This window comes from Mastigoproctus giganteus, chromosome 13 (genome assembly GCF_048544385.1).
Source record: "Mastigoproctus giganteus isolate SK-2022 chromosome 13, ASM4854438v1, whole genome shotgun sequence".
NCBI lineage: Eukaryota > Metazoa > Arthropoda > Arachnida > Uropygi > Thelyphonidae > Mastigoproctus > Mastigoproctus giganteus.
Window position 1 is genome coordinate 153,363,652 of NC_143587.1, and position 22,426 is coordinate 153,386,077.

The following is a 22,426-nucleotide window of genomic DNA, read 5'->3' on the forward strand; positions in this document are numbered from 1 at the left end:
AATAGCAAAAATATTCTAGATCTGATCATTATTTACAAACCAGATGACATCATAGGGCTAGCAACATAGGAACCACATGTTCTGCACCTTTCTTATCCATTTTGGTTTTGTTCTTCAGCTCTCTCTCAAGAAATTTCCCACTTTTATGTCACCTTTTATTTTTTATGTTGTATTGGGCATCGCTAGAAACAGGAGCCCATGCTGTCAGATTACAAAGGTCTTTTTCTTGATTCAAATCTTTTAGCATTCGCAAAGGCAAATGATGCAAGAAAGCAAGCTTATATAGCATCAGCAAAAAACAAAACATACACGCCCTTCTCATTTCACCCATCCACTCACTCTAAATGTTTGTCTAGTTCTGCCTTGAATCTATTTAAGAAATCAACTTCTACAATGACAGAAAGTCTGTTCCAGCAATCAACCACCCGCTGGCGAAGGCAAACTTCCACACATCTATTTTACAACTGTCTTTTCTCAATTTGAATTTATGCCCTCTCAGGCGATTATTCTGAGCAAGAGGAGGAATCCCATCAGCATTGAGCATGCTCAAACCATTCAAGACTTTATACACCTCAATCAGATCACCTTGCAGATGCCTAGTCTCCAGACACTGTAATTTGCAAAAGTTAAGTCTTTCTTCATAAGAGCAATCCTTTATTCCATTCACAAATCTTGTTGCCCTCCTCTGTACTCGTTCCAACAGCTCTACACCCTTCTTAAAATGAGGCCTCCAGACCTGTGAACAGTACTCAGGGTTTGGCCTCACCACTGCCTTATACAAGGGGATAATCACCTCCTTATCCCTGCTAAAATAATTCCTGTATATCATTGACAAGACCCCATGAGCTACTCTTGCAGACCATCTGCACTGCTCAGAAAAATTCATATCTGCCTGCACAATTACCCCAAAGTCCTTTTCACTCTCTACCACTGTCAGTGTAGTACCCACAGTTGATACGTTACTCTGGGGTTATCGCTTCCCATATGCAATACTTTACATTTGTCAATGTTAAACTTCAGTTGCCACTTCTCAGCCCACCTGCTCAACTTTTCTAGATCCTGTTGCAGCAGCTTACTGTCACTGTAATTTTGTAATGGCATGCTAATAGACAATGTAAGAATGAGGTACTGTTTTTGGTGCACAAAATCGGCAGTTGTTGGAAAATATCTGTAATCTGTCAGAAGGGCCACTATCAAGTGTTCTAGACACTGATGAAGTTCATATCGCTGAAACAAAAAAAAAAAATATATATATATATATATATATATACAGTAAACCCTCAGTAATCCGGACCCCAGTAATTCGGATGCCGCTTAATCTGGACAGCTCTAAAGAGATTTAAAAGTGTAAAAATCAAATGGCGATCAGGCTCAAAGGTCATATTGTATTGTGTCCGAGGTCATTGGGCCGTGATAAATCACGCTGTACAAACAACCTGGTTCCTGGCTGCGGTTCAGACAGTTCGCCGTTTGGTCTGCAGTTACGCGCTCGCTTCTATCTTTTGTGCTGCACAGTTAAACAATGTCTTTAAGTAAGCCTAGCATAGGACAGAAGCGTAAGCATAAAATGCTTTCTCTTCACGATAAACTATCGGCGACAGAAAAACTTAAAAAAGGAGCTTCAGTGTCCAGCATCTGTCTTGAGTACGGCATCGCAAAACAAACTGTGTCGGACATTAAAAAGAAAAAAAGTGAAATTCATAATTTTGTTCTCAAGTTTAACGTGGAGAAAGAAAAAAGTAAAGTTAAACGAATGCGGATGCCTACGGATAAAGCACTATATGATGCTGTGTACAAATGATTTTCCCAACTTCATTCGTCTAGTTTGGCTGTGCAGAGGAATAGAAATTCAAGAAGCGCCAGAGAGACTGGCTAAACAGTTAGGCAGTCTCTTTAAATTGAAAAAGTTAAAGCAAGCTAAGGTTGGCTTTTCAGATTTAGAAGACGGCATAACATTTCAAACAAGAAAATGTGCGAGGAAATTCTTAGTGCTGATTTTGAAGCTGTTGAGCCTTTCAGGAAACAAGAGAATGATTTTATTCAAAAGGAGGGTTATCAATTGAACCAGGTGTGCAACTTTGTTACACACTAGACATTACAAAGCGTATTTCATATAATCCAGACTTTCTTTAAAACGGACACCTCTCAGCCCCTATTAGTCTGGTGTAATGAGGGTTTACTGTATATGTACTCAACTTATTTATACATTATTACTTTTTAAATTATGGTACTACTTGGGAGTATCAGGTTTGTAGTGACCCCAACCAATAAGCTAGTTATATAAAGTGAGTGGGAGACAAAAGAGAGTAGTAATCAATGGACATTGCTTTTCGTGGACAAATGTTATTAGTGGAGTTCCCCAGAGTTCGGTGTTGGGCCCATTGTTGTTTTGTATATTTATCAATGATATTGATGAAGGTTTAATGTCCAAGTTTGCAGATGATACAAAGGTTGGCAGGGTTGTTAACAACAGTAATGAAAGTATGCTACTCCAACAAGATCTAGATAAGTTGGGAAAATGGGCTGAGAAGTGGCAACTGGAGTTTAACATTGACAAATGCAAAGTACTGCTTATGGGTAGCAATAACGGAAGAGAAACATACCAACTGAGTGGTACTACACTCAGTTGGTATGTTTTTGCCAGTGCTGGTTATGGAGTCTTGCCAATGATATATAGGAATTTTGCTAGCATGGAGAGGGAGACGATAATCCTGTTATACAAGGCCATATATGTATATAATAGTCAGGCCACACCTACTGTGTACAGGTCTGGAGGCCTCATTTTAGGAAGGATGTAGAGTTGCTAGAACAAGTACAAAGAAGGGCAACAAGATTGGTGTGGGGAACAAAGGGGTGCTCTACCAAGAAAGGCTTAAGTTCTGCAAATTGCAGTGCTTGGAGAGTAGGCACCTGCGAGGTGATCTGACTGAGATGTATAAGGCCTTGAATGGGTTCAGCAAGCTGAATGCTGATGGGATTCTTCATCTTGCTCAGCCTAAGAACCTGAGGGGGGCACAGTTTCAAATTGAGATATCAAATTGAGACAGTTGTAGAATAGATGTGCGAAAATTTGCCTTTAGCCCGAGGGTAGTAGATTGGTGGAACAGGCTTCCATCTTTTGTTGTGGAAGCTAATAGCTTAAATAAATTTAAGGCTGAGCTGGACAGGCATTTGGAACGAATGGAGGGATGAAATGGGGGGGGGGTTTTTTTTTTTTTTTTTGGCTGATGCTGCATAAGCTTGCTTTCTTGCATCATATGCCTCTACTAATGCTAATGCTCCCAAGTAGTACCAAAATTTTAAAAGTAATAATGTATAAATAAGTTAAGTACATATATAATCCATGCACGTATAATGTCTAATTGTCACTGTACAATAGCATTAACGTAGGAGTTAATACCCTCATTTACGCTATTTAAAACTTTAATATTTAAATCTAATTGTCATTAGACATAATTCCAATATATACATATATATCAATAAAGGACAATTAAATTTTTCTTTAAAGGAGTTAATTACACCTTGTGACATTTCATTCAATTCACCATAGAACAATTTTTTGGTATATTAAATTTCTCTTAACACTGTCCAACCATCTAGTTGATGCATGATGATTTTATTTCTTGAAATTCTTTTTCAAACTGGAATGCTACTTCTTGGATCAAAAGATCCAAAATGTGGGAATTCAGCACCCATTTTGTAGAACAAAATCAGAGTTGCTTTACCAGTTTGATCATTTTTGGCTTTTGTAACTTTTCTATAAACTCGCTATTTTCATTTGCATTGTCTATAATTTTGCTGTTTTCATCATTTTTCTCTCAACCTTCTGGATAAAGACAATTTAAATGTTGAGTGGGCATTCTTTAAGAAAACCAGCCAGTGAGCCACATTACTGAGAGTCACATGAAGCAAGAAATACTATCTGCAATAATAGAAAAATAAAAGAAAGTACAAGAAACCCAGTATGCATTTTGGAAAATGCCACAAATGAAGGATTAAGCTTTTGTGTGAGTATGTGTTTAAAACATATATTAATAATAAAAACCTATAATATATGACACAGATAAACAATTGATATAATTAAAAATATAAAATATAGTTTGTTAAAGAATGTACAAGAGTTCTTCTAGTTATAAATAGCAAAATCATAAAACAATGTTATTTTAAAGGTTAATTACTGTGGTAAGTATAAAAAGATAAAGGATATAAAACATTCTGCAGCAAATAGTGACGTGATGAATCATGCTGTAAAATAGACAACGTAAGAATGAGGTACCGTTTTTGGTGCACAAAATCGGCAGTTGTTGGAGAAAATCTGTAACCTGTCAAAAGGGCCACTATCAAGTGTTCTAAACACTGATGAAGTTCATATGGCTGAAACAAAAAAAAAAAAAAAAAAAATATATATATATATATATATATATATATATGAATATGAGTTAAGTTAATAGTGGTAAGAGTTTTTAAAGGTAAAATATGATATACTAGCTTATCAGGTAAACCAAAAACCATAGCGGGTACCCAACGTGACCTGGAAAAAAATATCAATATATGCCATGACATAAGCAATAAATTATAAAAATATATAAAAATACCATTAAAATGTTAATTATGGCAATAAGAAACATTGAAAGGGACTTTTTCGAGGGCTAACCCTTTCAATGTATCAACCATAATTAACGAGCTATCCGTTTCTGTAGTCATCGTCCAGCATAACTATGTCCAAATATATGTAAAATAGTAAGATAGAGCCAAAAAGTAGTGACGAGAATAAAATTATGTTGATTAATCCCAAATTTAGCAGTAAGCTGGCAAGATGACTGTTAGCCTGACGGATAGCCAAAATTTAAATTAAAATTAGAGAAAGAGCTATAATTATTATTAGGCATATGTGCGTAGTTGATAGTAAATGCAGTCACGGTAGTCTAAGCAAAAGTAACAGTGGGAGCTAGCGCTAACCAATGCGAACAGAAAAAGGTATAAGAATAGATATAGTACCTCAATCCCCCTCGAATACTCTAATAGTTCATGAGGTATGAATAAATAGGGATAAGAAAGTGAAAGTTAAACAGAAAAGAAAAAGTAAAATAATTAACATAGGATGCAACCTTATAGTAAGGTATCCTGGTTATGGCAGGCAATGCACAGATGTATAGAATGCGTTAAGATTAAAATAAGAATGCTTACCACCGTATAGCCAAAGTACTAAAAAACCACGTGTATTAGCAGGTGTAGCATATATAACTACCGATCGTAGCCCCCCCCCTAGGAAATGTAATAGTTAAGTTAAGTGCTAAATTAAGTATAATTACATGTAGCGCCCTCTGCAGTTTTTATATACTGCATAATATTACACATAGAAAGGCCGTCAAATAAGTATCTCTCGAAGTCACAGTAGAAGTTAACAGAATAAGTTCCTACCCATAGAGCAAATATAGGTACGACGTTTTTAATGCGTGTAAGCTATATGCAACTTACTCCACGAGCAGTGCCTACTATTTACATAATTACATATCCAACGAAATTTATCTAAGCCAAAGAAACACCTACAAAAATTTACAAAGGCTATGTTATATTAGCGCCTGTTTAGGACTTTATCTATAATACTATGTGCGTTAAGATTATAATTCCCCTTGTTGTTTGCTATCGATATGGCTTTATAAAGATATCGTGTAATTATGTGGTGTGGGAAGCAATTTTTTAATAACTTGGATCTGAATTCAATGAGTGTATCTATAATATAATCAGTCTGGTTACATATGCATAATCTTCTGATACTTTGTGCGATTATGATATTGCGATGTATCCTTTTTGAGATATTTGAGTTCCAGTTAGTGAGGTCAATAGCATTAAAATGAAAATCTTTGCGTTTATCATACAGCTTGGTGTGTACGGTATTGTTATCTATCCTTATATCCAAGTCCAGGAAGGTAGCAGATTTCGAATTATTAGTGTTGGTGCGTTCTAATGTTAATTCAGGCAGATAATATTTAATTGCTTCTGTCAGGTTAATGCGCACATACATATAGATACACATGCATACATGTACACAGAATACCAAATGAAATTATGTACGAAATACATTAAAAGTAGTGGTTCTCAATGCATATGCACACTAGTAGTAGTAGTAATGACAACTGATACAAGAAAGCAAGCTTATATAGCATCAGCAAAAAAAAAAAAAGTTCAACCATCCGTACCCTCAAGAATTATCTAGTTCTCCCTTGAATATATTCAATCCATCCACAACAGCAGATGGAGGTCTGTTCCAATAATCAGCCACCCGCTGGCTGAAGGCAAACTTCGGCACTTCTATCCTACAATCATCCTTCCTCAACTTGCCCCTTCATGTGTGTAGTCTCAGCAAGTGGAAGAATACCATTAACGCTCAGCTTACTCAATCCAGCCAATACTTTAAACACTTTAATCAGATCTCGCCTTAGGTGCCTGGTCATAAGATGCTGCAATTTTTCGGTTCTAGAATGTCTAGAACCGAAGACTTTCTAGGTAAAGGCACCCTTTTGTTCCCTTGAAGGGAACAAAAGGGTGAACTTTGTTCCAATCTGACTGTTATTCTCTGCACACATTCCAGTAGATTGACATACTACCTAAAGTGCAGCCTACAGACCTGTATACAGTACTCAAGATGCGGCCTAATCATGGCCTTATAAAAAGGGATAATCATCTCCTTATCAATGCTAGCAAATTTTTTGTTTATCATTAACAAAACCCCATGAGCTGTCCTGGCAGCATGTCTGCACTGCTCAGAGAATTTCATGACTGACTACACAATTACCCCCAGGTCTCTTTTATTCTCCACTACCTTGAGTGTAGTACCACACGGTTGATAAGTTACACTATGGTTAATGCTACCCATATGCAGTACCTTGCATTTGTCAATGTTAAACTTCAACTGTCATTTCTCAGCCCATTGACCCAATTTTCCTTGATCTTGTTGCAGCAGCTTACCCTTATGACTGTCATTAACTACCCTGCTGACCTTTGTATCATCTGCAAACTTAGACATTAAGCCTGATATACCTTCATCAATATCATTGGTAAATAACGAAAATAACAATGGGCACAGCACTGAACCCTGGGGAACTCCACTAATATCATTTTACTACGAACAGGAGTGCCTATTGATAACTACTCTGTCTTCTTCCACTTAACCATCCCTTTATCCATAGCAGCAACTTGCCCTTAAAGCCACATTACTCCAGTTTGTACCATAGGCATCAAAACCCTCCCTGAAATCCAAGAATATTATTAACAAATATTCTTGCACTCCTATTTAAGTGTATCCCATCCCATAAAAACAGTCCCTCCTCTTAGTATGGGACATGCACACTCTCTCTAGAAATGAATTAACTGATAAGGCTCTCATTATGTACTCAAAGGAACCTAGCGATATTTGGTGGCTGATCCTGCTAACCTTACTACAGAATGCAGGAGGACCATTTCAACCCTGCATTGTAAGTTCTTGCTAGGAAAATTACTCTTTATTGTACTTGGACAAAATTCTAGATACCTTTGGCTCACATCTAACTTACAGCTTTATCTCCACACTGTTCCATACCTACAAATTAAATCCTTCAATCACCTATGCTTAATATTATTAGTATTAATATGTACAACAATATTACATTTTGTGCCTTTAATAGACAACTGTTCTTCGACATCATTAACCTTTGTCCCTGACAAACACATCCTGGTCCAATTCCTTTATAGCATATTTCCCTGACAATAGAGTCCTCAACAATCGCTGTTTCCTATGGGACCAGTATCTTCCACCTTTGGCAAAACTGCTAAAGCTGCCTGAATCATGATAGTAGACATTTTACCATTGAGTTAAGTAAATGAGCGGTTGATGGTATGCGCTACAATTCCTTTGATGGCATCGACTCTTTTCTTCAAGTGTTTAAATTTTCCCGTCAAAATACTGATTTTTCACTTAATCTAGTCACACTTGTTACATCTGAGCACACATCTGCTGTGGTTCTATGCATCATTAAAGTCAGCTCTGAACATGCCACAAGCAGCACAAACAATAAGACCTAATGCATACACACAGAGCATTGTTCTCTGTGTGTGTGTGTGTGTGTGTGTGTGTGTGTGTGTGTGTGTGTGTGTGTGTGTGTGTGTGTGTGTGTGTGCATTACACACATTGCTCTTTTAACCTGATGCATAATTTCAGCTAAAATTATAATAAAAACAACAGCACTATACCACAATACTATCCCCATAATACTAAGACATACATAAGTACAATAATGCTACTTTATTCCCAGAAGTATGCAAGTATTACACTATAAAATAATATTACATATGTAATAAAATTTATAATGTATAGACGTTTATAATATCTAAAATATTTATTATACACCCACAGAATTAGAGAAATGATTATCAAACAATGGTTTGTATCATTATTGTATCGGTACAACATTAAAAAAATTCTCTCCTACTTTTGCTTTTATTCCTCACCCAAATAAGAAAAAATGTCATCAGATAAACATATATAACTTTGTTGTTAATTTTAAACAAAAACATATCAAAACCCAATATATTTTAAGCAATAAAAAAAAGTCTACTTAGTACAGTTTCTGAGGTTGTGGCTGCATTGTAGCTAGCATATGCTATTTAAAATTATATAATTATGCAATTTAATATTGTGTAATTCAATTAAATCTAGCACTGGCATTACATGTATATAACATATTCTTTATAATTTTTAACCCTCATCTTTCTGCACATATCTTTAATCAGTCTTATAACTATTCATATACAAAGTGGTCATAATATTCCCATCTCAAAGTGGCACTATATATACAGTGGACCCCCGTTTTATGATGGGTTCACTATATGATCAAATCACTTTACGATGGACTCACCATAATAAAATACCTTTCACTATACGATATGCCGTAAGTGTGGGATATTGTCATCATGTTTGCGAATTGAATTTTAATTCTATTTTAATTAATTAATTCTATTAAACGGAGCTTAAAAAATAGGAATGAACAGAAGATTCTGAAAATTTTTTTTTTGTTTTTTATATGATTTCAGTGAAGGGGAAACACATTTCACCATAATGTTGTAAGGTATTATGGTGAAATGTGAATTCCACAGAATTCCAGTTATCGGTATTACTGCAAATGCAATAAGATCAAGTTTACTACCCGTTTATAATAGCTTGCGCTAAGAGAAAAGCCCAATAAACTAGAAAGTGCAAATTGTTTTATGGTCGTGACCTCCAGAAACGTGCTTTAGAAAAATATCACAAATGATATTTTTCTAAAGCACATTCACAAAATTCACAAAATTCATTCTTATAGCAAAACATAGCAACAAACAGTGAAAGTGTAGTGCATTTTAATGATTTGAGCGGCTGATTCTACTAACCGTGATCACTGGTGCCTACTTATTTTGCTCTACAATGGCTTACGATTGTCTCTGACCGGACCACGTGGTTCTTTGTCTCAGCCAATAGCAGCATTTGTAAACGTGTTTGGTACACGTTTTGTTTTCGTATCCTTTAGTTCAAGTGATTTTTTTTTGTGCTTACTTTTCATAAATTTACTGTATTGAATTCTTGAACGTACAACACTGCATGATATGGCCCCTAAAGAGTGCAGTAAGAAGAAAATTTCAATTAAAATTAAACAAGAAATAGTGAAAAAACATGGTGCTAAAATTAGTTCATTGGTGTTTTTCAGTCAACCATTTCTACCATAGTGAAACAAAAAGAAAAACCTTAAAAAAGTTAAAGTGATAAATCTAACAACAGTCCAAAAAGGCAGAGAACTGATTGTAAAAATGGAAAGGCTTTTGTTGCAGTGGATAAAAGAAAAACAAATGAAGGGTGATACAGTTCCTGGACAATACATTTGTGAATGCGCAAAGCAGATTTTTGAGGACTTAAAGACTAAAACACCTTCAGCTAGTGATACGCGATATGGGGACTTTAAAGCCAGCAAAGGTTGGTTCGACCATTTTAGAAAAAGGTCCGATATTAAAAATGTTATAAGGCATGGAGAGGCTTGCAGTGCTAATCAGGAAGCAGCTGAAAACTTTAAGGCGGAGTTTCAAGAGTTTGTTGAGAAGGAGGGTTACCTTCCTCAACAAGTCTTTAATACAGACGAAATGGGCCTCTTTTGGAAAAGGATGCCTAGGCAAACATACATCACAAAAGAAGAGGCCTCGTTGCCTGGTCAAAAGCCTATGAAGGATAGGCTTACTCTGCTATTAGGGTCCAATGCCTGTGGTGATTTTAAACTTAAGCCAATGTTGGTTTACCACTCAAACTTCCAGAGTGTTTAAACAGTAAAATGTCATCAAAAGCAGGTTGGGTGTCTTTTGGCAGTGTAACAAGACATCTCTTCAATGAATGGGTATTCAAAGTGTTTTGCCCTTCAGTCAAAGGTTACTTAGAAAAAAAAAACTTCCTTTAAAGGCACTGTTAATTTTGGATGCCCCAGGTCATGATCCCCAACTTGCCCGATCTCTGGAGGAGCAATTTAACTTTATTACTCTCAAATTTCTCCCACCCAATACCACCCTTCTGCTTCAGCCAATGGATCAGCAAGTGATTGCCAACTTTAAAAAAATGTACACAAAGAAGATGCTTGTGAAGTGCTTTGAAGAGACTTCAAGAGACAGAGCCATCACCTTAAAGGAATTCTAAAGGTTTAACATCTTAGACTGTGTACAAACGATTGTCAGTTCTTGGAATGAAGTTTCAGCTCGGTGCCTCAATGCAGACTGGAAGAACTTATGGCCTTCAGTCATCCATGATTTTGAAGGATTTGAAGCTGAAGGTGTTCTAGAGCAGGAAATTATTGCTCTTGGTGAGACCTTGGCTCTAGAGATTGATGCGGCAGATGTGGAGGAGTTAATTGCGGACCACAGAAGGGAGTTGACAACAGAGGAGCTCCAGGAATTAGTGCAGATGGACGAGTATGACAGTGGATATGAGGAACATGAGGAGGATGACTGTGTAGCAACAACTCAAGAAATTAAGGACATGTTTGCTGCATGGGATATTGTGAAGGGGACAATAAGAAAAAATCCAGATATTGAAACCACTGAATTGATGACCTGCAAATTTGAAGATCAGGTGTGAGGTTATTTTAAGAACCTTCAGAGAAAGCACCAAAAGCAAACCATTTTGGACATTTTTTATACCATAAGTAGAGGAGCAGCAATTGGAAAGAACACCATATCCTGAAGGTTGTCCTGATATCTTGATGGTAAAAGATTCTCTTCCAGCTCCATCACCACACCACCATTAACACAGCTTTTCCAAGGTAAGTTAAATGAAAATTGATATTTTTGTTTTTTTAGTGTTTATTATTATCAATTATCATTTTAAACATTTGGGGAGGGGATAAGTAAAAATGTGTGGCACCATCAGCATTTTTTATCTTTTTTTTTAAATTTGTATCATGCTCTACTGTTTATTCCGGTGTATAAGACACCACAATTTTAGGGCGAGTTATTTTTAGATAAAAGGTGCGCGGTATACACAGGAAAATACGGTATTCAGTATTCGATATAAAACTAATACAATTCCTGTTATAAAAATCACCTTTTACAGAGATAAATAGCTTAGTTATATAGCAAAAATTTCAACTTCCGAGGACTTGGAATGAATTATCAAAAAACTGTGTTATTGGGTTCACGTTACGATATTTTTACGATACGATGGTGTCTCTGGAACGAATTAATATCATGAAGCGGGGGATCCACTGTGTAGACACACACACACACACACACACACACACACACACAGTGTGAAGACTGAATTATGACCACCTACCTAATACTTTTGCCCTCAGTACAGCAGCTATCCGATGTGGCATTAATTCAACAAGATGTCGGAAGTGTTTGGGAGATATGGTCAACCAAGGTAATGTGGTCAGCAATGCAGGTATAGAGGTGATTGGTGTATCCAGATGCCTGATATGCCTTTCCATAGTGTCCCACAAGTGCTCTATGGCAGGGGGTGGCCAAAGGTCGATCGTGGCTTTAATTTAGGTCAATCACAAGGAATTTTAAATATGTATTAAAAAGAAAAAGTAGATTAATCAAAATCTAAATGTTATTATTATGCGCCCCACTGTATATGCTTATTACAAATCCGTTGAACCACATGACTACTCTTGTCGACGTGCAGCCAAAACTGACCCAAAAGGATAATGAATTCCGATTTTTTGAGTTGCCACTGTATCATCTACAAACAAGTGTTAACCAGCAAAAGCTTAAATACTAAAAGTGTTATGGAAATAGCTTTTAAAATCATGAATTCCATCAGAGGACAATCTCTTCAAAGGACACTTTTCATGAACCAGATCTGATATTACACACAGAACAAATGAACAGATCTGATATTACACACAGAACAAATGAACAGATCTGATATTACACACAGATGTGAGATGGCTGAGTCAGAGTAAGTTTCTACAGAGATTTTGAAATTTGCTGAATGAAATTAAAAAAATTGTTGATCACAGGGGAGGTGATTATCAGCAGCTACAAAATACAGAGTGGTTGTGTGATCTGGCTTTTTTGGCAGATTTTACCGTTAAATTAAGTGATTTAAATTTGGAATTACAAAAAAAAAATAAAAATGTGGGTGACACAATTAGTAGTATTTCTGCATATAATTATCAATTTTTGGCAATGGCTAAGGATCTCAAAGGGGGGGGGGGGGAAACGATCATTTTGCAAATATGCAAGATCATTTGCAAAAAATTCTGTTTTTGAATTTAATAGTGAGAAATAAGTTCCTGAAATTGAGAAAGTTCTGGATGATTTTAAAACCAGATTCACGATTTTAGCATTAGCATTAGTAGAGGCATTTGATGCAAGAAAGCAAGCTTATGCAGCATCAGCCAAAAAAAAAAAAAAAAAACCCACTTCCACTTCACCCCTCTGTTCGTTCAAAATACCTGTCCAGCTGAGCCTTAAACTTATTTAGGCTATCAACCTCCACCACAAGGGATGGAAGTCTGTTCCACCAACCAACCACCCACTGGCTAAAGGCAAATTTCCGCACGTCTATCCTACATCTGTCTTTCCTCAATTTGAATTTATGCCCTCTCAGGTGATTTTTCTGAGCTAGAGGAAGAATCCCATCAGCATTGGGCATGCTTAAACCATTCAAGGCTTTATACACCTCTATCAGATCACCTCGCTGGTGCCTAGTCTCCAGACACTGTAATTTGCAAAACTTAAGCCTTTCTTCGTAAGAGCACCCCTTTGTTCCATTTACTAATCTTGTTGCCCTTCTCTGTACTCGTTCCAGCAGCTCTACATCCTTCTTGAAATGAGGCCTCCAGACCTGTATACAGTACTCTAGGTGTGGCCTGACCATTGCCTTATACAATGGAATAATCACCTCCTTATCCGTGCTGGAAAAATTCATGTATATCATTGACAATACTCCATGAGCTACTCTTGCAGCCCATCTGCACTGCTCAGAGAACTTCATATCTGCCTGCACAATCACCCCCAAGTCCCTTTCATTCTCTACCACTGTCAGTGTAGTACCACAGAGTTGATACGTTGCTCTGGGGTTGCTGTTTCCCATGTGTAGTACTTTACATTTGTCAATGTTAAGCTTCATTTGCCACCTCTCAGCCCATCTGCTCAACCTTTCCAGATCCTGTTGCAGCAGCATAGTGTCAGTAGTGTCCTTGACAACCCTGCCAACCTTTGTATCGTCTGCAAACTTGGACATTAAGCTTGATATACCATCATCCATATCATTTATAAATACAGAAAACAATAATGGACCCAACACTGAGCCCTGAGGGACTCCACTAATAACATTAGTCCACGATGAGCAGTGTCCATTGATTACCACTCTCTGTCTTCTCCCCCTCAACCACCCCTTTATCCATAACAGCAATTTGCCTCCAATGTCACACTGCTCCAATTTGTGTAGCAGTCTTCCATGTGCAACAGTATCAAAAGCCTTTCTAAGATCCAAGTTATTCCCTGCATCCAGTTCTTTTGTGACTGCATCATAGTATCCAATCAAGTTGGTCAGGCAAGACTTCCCCTTAACAAAACCATGCTGTGTCTGAGCTATAACTGAAGTCTTGTCTAAATGATCCTGCAATGCTTCTTTAACCAGTGCCTCCATTAATTTTCCTGGAACAGAAGTTAAGCTCACAGGTCTATAATTACTTGTGTCAGCCTTTGATCCTCCTTTGTGAATTGGGGTCACATTTGCACATTTCCAGTCTATGGGTACCTCCCCTGAGTCCAAGGAAGCTTTCATAATTATGGCTAAGGGTTTGCTTACTTCCTTTGCTGCCTCCTTTAATATAACTGGATAGATCCCATCCACCCCGGATGCCTTTCTTGTGTTTATCTTCAACAGTTTCTCCTCCACTTTACTCCCAGTTATTTCAAGATTCTGTAGCTTACTGCTAGAGTTGAATACACCTCTGGCATTCCCCTTGCTGAATAACTCCTCATGTGTAAATGTCGATGCAAAATATTCATTTAGTTTGTTAGCTACCTGAGCAGGATCATCAACAGTTGACCCATCAATATCAAGTGGACCAATCTGATTCATCCCCTTCCTTCTAGAGTTTACATAAGTAAAGAACTCTTTGCTGTTTTTCTTTGCATCCCTTGCCAAGGATTTCTCGTAATCTGCATTCGCCTGCCTAACCTCCTTTGTAACTTGGTTGCATATCAACTTGTATCTATCATAGGCTTCTGTGTCATGTGTTAATTTGTAAGTATCCCATGCATTTTTCTTCTCTGCCATATGCCTCATTAGTTCATCTGACATCCATTTTGGCCTAAACCTTGAACAATATTTCTTAGTTGGTATGTAAAGCCTAGTAGCTTCCAAGGTAAGTTCTTTGAATGCTTCCCATTTTGAATTTGCTGTTGGTAACATCATCAGTTGGTCCCACTGTATAGAATTTAAATACTGTCTCAGTCCATCGTAGTCGCCTTTACGGAAGCAATAACCCTTCCCTTTACCCCTGATGGTAGTTATCTCTTTGAGTAAATCCTACTTCAGCACACTGATCACTGCCACCTAGTGGTTCATTTATCTGCAGATTCTTAATGCATGAAGAATCACTGCTGATAATCAAATCAAGAGTATTACTCCCTCTAGTTGCCTCCCGAACATGCTGATGTAGAAAACAATCACCCAATAAATCCACAAAAGCCTTGCTAGTGTGTGAGTGACCAGCCCCCAAATTCCAGTCAATATCTGGGAAATTAAAATCCCCCATTATAAGACTCTCTGATTTACTGGCCCACTCTATTTCCCTGTACAGTTCCTTATTATACTCATCAGAGTCATTAGGCCTATAGCACACTCCTACTCTCAATTTTGATCTCCCAATGCTTATGTCACACCAAACACACCAATTTGAAGACATTGTTCAACATATTTCTTATCCACTTAATGTCGACTTAGATACGAAACAAATTGCAAAAAAAATCGCTGAGATTTTTCAATGGGGAAAATATTACTTGAAAATGAAATTATTACATTGCGAAACAATATCTTCCTAAAAGCTAGATCATCATTAAAAAAGACTTTTGGAAATATGTTTGCCAAGAAAAGTCCACAAAGGTAAAAAAATGCAGTGAACTTTTAAATTCCTGTTTTGGTTCCACATATCAATGTGAATCGGCCTTTTCCTATTTAAAACAAACAAAGACGAAGAATCGCTCTACTCTTATGGACAGAAGATTCTTTACGGTTGGCCTTATCACAGCATATCCAATTTTGAAAGCTTGGCAGATGACATGAACACACAAACTTCACATAAATTAAAAATTTAAATACGTATGAATATAAAATAAGAATTCTGAATTGTATTTAATTTTAAAATTTATAAGCAACATATTTCAATGTGTTGATTAACTTTTTTAACCATGTGCAATGAAATTCTTGAGATGGTAGATCGTGGCACATTTTGAAGAAATAAAGTAGACTGCATCACAAATTAAGTTGGCCACCCCTGCTCTATGGGATTGATATCAGAGAAGTTCGGAGGCCAACTGATATGCTGGAAGTCAGAACTGGGTTCATCAAACCATTCCTGCACAACAAGTGCCCGATGGCTTGGAGTATTGTCATCTTGGAAGACACCATCACCATGAAGGAAAAAGTGTAACATAGCAGGGTGTACACAGTCAGCAAGCAGTTGACAATAGCGGAGACCACTGATACGTTGTTCCACATGCACCAGGGGTCCAAGTTCTTGCCAGGGAAACATGCCCCACACCAGCCTGCACTTTTGATACTATGCATGATGGATCAAGAGCCTAGTGTTGTTGACGCCAAATCCATACACAACCATCCGGTGTGGAGAAAATAACGTGACTCAACCAAGCAGCACACCGTTTTCCAGTCTTCTAACGTCCAACTTGCATGCACTTTGCACCAGGCCTTTTTCCTTCGTGTCTTTTACGCCGATGAATCCTGGTTAGGAGAGGATGCCATATTGCAGACATGATGACCCAGTTGAAGATAATCATGGTCGAGCTGTTGGTATTATTGCAAATTCAATAAGATGGAGTTTACTATCCATTTATGATAGATTGCACTAACAGAAAAGCCCAATAAACCCTGATTAACTGGTGGCCCAAATAACCAGAATCCATGGTATTTGGATAAATAACATGACTAATTATTTATTATTTAAATCAAATGGTGACTGCTAATTGTTTTTATTGTTTTATGGCTGTGATCTCCAGAAATCCGACCGAACCGCATGGTACAGTCAGACACAATCGTAGAGTAATCTCCAGTGCTGCAGTCTCCTGCCCCGATTAAATGGCATGTTGGCACAATTAAGCGAAGTAAACCCTGGCTATTTACTCGATTGGGTTCTGTTTTTTAAGATTTGCCCCAAATAAACGGCTGCCCTGATTAACTGGTGGCCCAAATAACCAGAATCCACTATATTTGGATAAATAACGTGACTAATTATTTATTATTTAAATCACATGGTGTTCCTGAAAAAATTAGCATATATAAGCTTAAGAAACAACTAATAGAGGAATTAGCATTAGCATTAGTAAAGGCACATGAGGCAAGAAAGCAAGCGTATATAGCATCAGCCAAAAAAAAAAAAAAAACCTTCTCGTTTCACCCATTCACCCACTTCAACTGGGTCATCATGTCTCTGCAATACCAGGGTACCTGCCCATCCACTGATGATAGGCCAATAGCCTTGAAACGGTGCCATCTGGGTAGTGGTACTCACTGAGAATAAGAATAATTGGTCCTTGAGGTTGTCACAGACATTCTCTCAGATATGTAAGACAAGCTGTACTTGCTACCTGGGAGTCTAAAACGCTGATGGAACTGATATTCGGGTGATACTCAAGTCAAGTGGACCCAATTTCGGCGAAGTCCGGATGGTCTGTGGCAGCCAAATCCTCTGCTTGCACCTTCACGATGGTGGGACTGTAATGCTGGGTATAACCTCCGTGCACAAGTACATGGTGGGTGACCACCCAGGTGTGAACCAACGTAAGCAGGGGTTGAAGTGTGGCACCCACACCACATGGAGGAATGCCGCCCCTCTATGTTACCAGGCAGTACTAGGTGGTAGATGGCTCTCATCAACCGGTGCAATACCACCTCTTTGCTTATTGGAGGCTTGAAGTGGTGGAACCCATGTTTAGTCTCTAGAGCTAGGTTCCGGTCAACCCTTCCCTATCTCTTCCATCATGCAGTATGATTGATGCCTTTTCAGGTTATGATGAACATCGTGGCGAGATCCAATATTCCTTACATTTTGAGGGTACAGCTCTAAAACAGTGTTCACAGGCCGGCCGCTAGTTAGTACGCCGGACCGAACCTATTGGTAACTCTCTAGGAGGCTTCCGGATCAGCTAGTGTATAATCTTGCCATCTCTACTCTGCCAGATAGTGACTGGAGGGAGTCCCAGTAGTGTGCATGCGGGGAGCATTGTCGAGGACATGTTATGTCAAGGATCTGGGTATATTCTTACCATGTGTACGCCGTATCCAAAAATTTCATTACTTCATACAGCATGTCCCACCCACTTTTTCTTACTATTGAATACACAATGAATTGTCAAACTAATAGAGCAAGCTTATCTGCGAAAATATCAACGTTTGCTCAGATCGTGTCAGTGAAATTATTCTTGCAGGAATGGAATCCTTTATCCCACACTCCACTTTAAAATCTCATTCTTTATCTAAACCTTGGTTTTCCAATAAATGTACTAAGGCTGTTCAAGAGAAGAATGTTGCATATCATAATTGGCTTGTTTCTAATTCTCCAGTTTCAATTTCTGCGTACACCAAAGCTCGCAACAATTGTAAAGCAGTTATTAATCAATCAAAACTAGAGTTTGAACAGGCTAAGAGTAGAAAACTTGCTTCTTGCCCTAATGGTAGCCGAGCATTCTGGTCTCTTGCCAAAGCTATTGGCCGCAACTTTTGCCCATCTCTGCTCCTGCCTCTATCCAAACTAGATGGTTCTGTTGTCACTTCAGCCAAGGATAAAGCTGACCTGCTAGCATCCCATTTTTCTTCCAACTCATGTATTAATGATCTTGTAAAACGATTCCCACCATTCCCAACACGCTCCATTCAATGCCCCCTGTGGTCTTCCGTCAAAAGGATGTCAGAAGGATTTTGATGAATCTTGATGCTAAGAAAGCTCCAGGTCCCGATGGTATTTCTCCACTTGTTCCCAAAACCTGTGCTCCTGAACTTACTCCTATTCTTTGCCGCCTTTTTTCACTTTCTTATTCCAAAGGTGTTTTTCCTTCTGCTTGGAAATTTGCTCATATCCAGCCAGTTCCTAAAAAGGATGACAAATCCCTCCCATCCAATTATCGTCCCATTGCAATTACTTCTACTCTTTCTAAAGTAATAGAGAAATCAATTAACCGCCAACTCTTTAACTACTTAGAAACCTTCCATCTGATCAACGATCGCCAGTATGGATTGTAGTCGCCAGTAATACTATGATTTAGAATTTAATGATTTTGTTATTTTTGTTTGTTGTTTCATTATATTACATGTGAGATATGTAATTCTTTTCTTTTTCAATAAATTAATAATAATTATTTACGCCTCATTGTATTTTTTAATCCAAATATTTTGGGGCGGCAAATTTAATTTCGTTTACTGGCAGCACATAGGGTCACAGCGGCTCTGGATGTATATATGTATTATAGACTATCTTACTGGGTATTTGTTGGCTATTATGCTGTAGAAAGTTATACCAGACTTTGCCCAGTAGCTAGCATTATTTTTATTGATTTTTTATTATTATTATTGTTATTTTTTTTTCTCATATTCAATTCATGGTATTTATTTTAATTGCAATTGGTTGTTCCCTGTGACCTATTATAATGCCAGTCAATTACGAATGCCCTCTTTTCTTGCCTGCTACTGGAACGTTTTTGTCTTAACTTAGTAAGTACCAGTAGTTTTATTTTTTTATTTGATGCATACCTGTAGGGCTTTGGGTTCCAATCCCAGTTTGTTATTATTAGCACGTTTCATAATAAATTTAATCAATGTTAATTTTCAGACACTAATTTCAAATTAAAAAAAAAAAAACAGTATCCTTGAATAGTATCTCTTAATTGGTATAAAAAGACTAGTAGCTTCTACAGTTTCATTCCTTAATGCTTCCTGTTTATAATTTTCTGTTTTTAAGTTTATCAGCTGGTTCCATTGCACAGAAGTTGAGTTTAAATTTAAACTGCGACCAGTGTTGTCGCCTTTATGAAAGCATACACCCTTCCTTTTGCCCTTGATAGCAGTTGCATCTTTAAGTAAGTCCCACACCAATACACTGTGATCCCTGCCACCTACTGGGTCTTCTATCTGCAGATTCTTAATGCACAAAGTGTCCCTGCTGATAATCAGGTCAAGAATACTGCTTTTTCTCGTTGTCTCTCTAGCATGCTGGTACAGGAAACAATTATCCAATAAATACATAAAAGTAATGCTACTGTGTGAGTGATCAACCCACAAGGAATAGTCAATATTTAGAAAGTTGAAGTCCACTGTATTATCTGCACAGTTCATTATACTCGTCACAATCATTAGGCCCATAACACACTTCTACACTTGTTTTTGTTTTCCAACGCTCATGCTTTGGTGTGACATAAGGAAAAGCTTGTCACACCAAACTGACTCCACATTGCATTACCCACTCATGTCCACCAGTTGCACTTCCTTTGATTTTATGTGATTCTTAACTAAGAGCATAACTCCACCCCCTCCTGTCCTGTCTGTCCAGAGTTTACTCCCAATATTCTTACTGTGACTCTCTTGTTGTGAGTACACAATGTCTCCCACATTCCCATAACAACTTTTTTCACTTTTAGTAACTAACACAGTTCATACATTTGCTTGTTCCATGAGGGGCCCCCAGCAGGTTTTGAATCAACCTTATATTGCTTTCCAGTCTGCTATATGCTCCAATAGAAGCACTGCATGAATCGCTTTCATCTCTACTGTTGATCTATTAGTCTATGTATCCCCTTCCCTAAAGCTAGCATTTTCCAACCCATCTAAACAGCCTTGATAGCATCAGCAAATATTCTTGCATGCCTTCTATATAAGTTATCCCATTTGTGTAGGAACAGTCCCTCCTGTTAACAAGCACAGACCATGCAAAGAAAATTTCTACACATGAGCCTTGCACAGTCTCTCAGAATTTATTCACAATGCTCTCATCGTGTACTTCCTCCTTTTAATCCTGTTGTGTATGACCAGAATTTAGACACTTTCAATTTCGATCCTAACTTGTGAGTTTCCCCCCAACATTGTTCTGTACTTTTTAATTAAATCCTCAAATCTTAATATCATTATTACCAATGCATGCAACAAAATTACCTTTATGTCCTAGAAAAATGATAGCTACTCTACAATGTCATCAACTTTAGCCCCTAGAAGACATACCATGGTCCTATTTTACCTGTCCTTTTTCATAGTATATTTCCTGTTTCCCTTACAACCAAGTCACCAACTATTATAGCACTTCCTGGGGGGACCAAGGATCTCTGCTGCAGAGAATGTCATTGTTTTATCTGATGCTGGGGGTATAGGCTCAAGTGGTGAGCTGGGCAGCTAAGTGCTTCATGTGTTACTCTCTTTTAATCCTTTGAGGTCATCAACTCTATTCTTCAACCCTCATATATAAACTCACCAAAATGCCACATTTTGTGCTTAATCTCTTCATGCTCTTTGCAACAACACACATAAAGGCATCCTCTATGGCTATATCATGTGGTATAGCCATACCACATGATATAGCCATAGAGGATTCATAGGAGAACTGCTCTCTGATTCATAGGAGAACTGCTCTCAGAATTTCTACCATGAACCATAGCATATTCGCTACTTTGATCTCTTTGCTCTCTGAAGCATGATTTTAGTCTGACTAATTTAAAAATAACTTGCAAAACTAAGAGATCAAAAAGAATAACACTACACTAACCATGCTTACTTGATGGCAGTATAAACTATGCTATTTTATATTATATTACATACTACATTTTAAAGTTACATTATAAAAATGTTTGTATTTATCTAAATTTATAGTTTATATGCCTAACAAAAAACACTTTGGATACAGATTACACTGCTACAGAACTACATAAAGAACCTCCAAGTAAAGCCTTTATCAAAACTGTAATAATCACATCCTTATATCAATACAACATAATAGTGGCAGAAGTTTTACAGAATTTTTGAACAACTTCAAAAGCCAAGTAATGAACAAATTCACAAACTTAATCAGAAACATACAAATAACCAAGCTACTAAATTTAAATCAAAAGTTACAAAAAAATAATCTTTAAGCAATAAAGCAAGTTACTTATCCTCCAAAAAGTGTTGCCCTCCGGAATAGCCTCGAGAATACGCTTAATGAATTTTTTCGGCTCAAAAATGGAAATGCAGAGTTTCATACTATATATACTTTATATTTATATATGTTTATACTTTATATTTATACAGTTTTTGTTTTTTTATTTTCAGCAAAATTAAAGGTTTCTGCATATTTCTGCTCATAAACATAATATACGAAGGTTGTTCAATAAAAAATTATCTAATTTTTTTTCATAACGTACCTTCATTAATCATCCATATTTTGAATAGTCTTTTTTGAAAGTAGTCTCCATTTGATGAAATGCACTTATTCCAATTTCTGCCATTCTTTAAAAACATGATGGAAGCCATTTTTTTACATTCATTTGACAATCGTCCCTGATGTTTTTACAACTTCTTCTGATGACTAGAAATGTTTTCCTCGCAGTTGCTTTAATTTTGAAAATAAAAAAATCACAGAATGCGAGGTCAGGGCTGTAGGGTGGGTGAGGAACACACCTGACATTAATGCTGGCTAAGTACTCCACAGTATGAGCAATGTGA

General features: G+C 37.3%; 1 protein-coding gene across 1 annotated transcript in view; it reads right to left on the reverse strand.

The window, feature by feature from the left end:
- The window catches only part of Kpc1 (Kip1 ubiquitination-promoting complex subunit 1), a 534,039-nt gene that overhangs the window by 319,502 nt on the left and 192,111 nt on the right, over positions 1-22,426 (reverse strand). Inside the window, exon 12 of the mRNA XM_090388154.1 lies at positions 4,208-4,374. Within this exon, the coding sequence (XP_090244280.1) occupies positions 4,208-4,374 (167 nt within the window). The remainder of the gene's footprint in view (positions 1-4,207; positions 4,375-22,426) is intronic.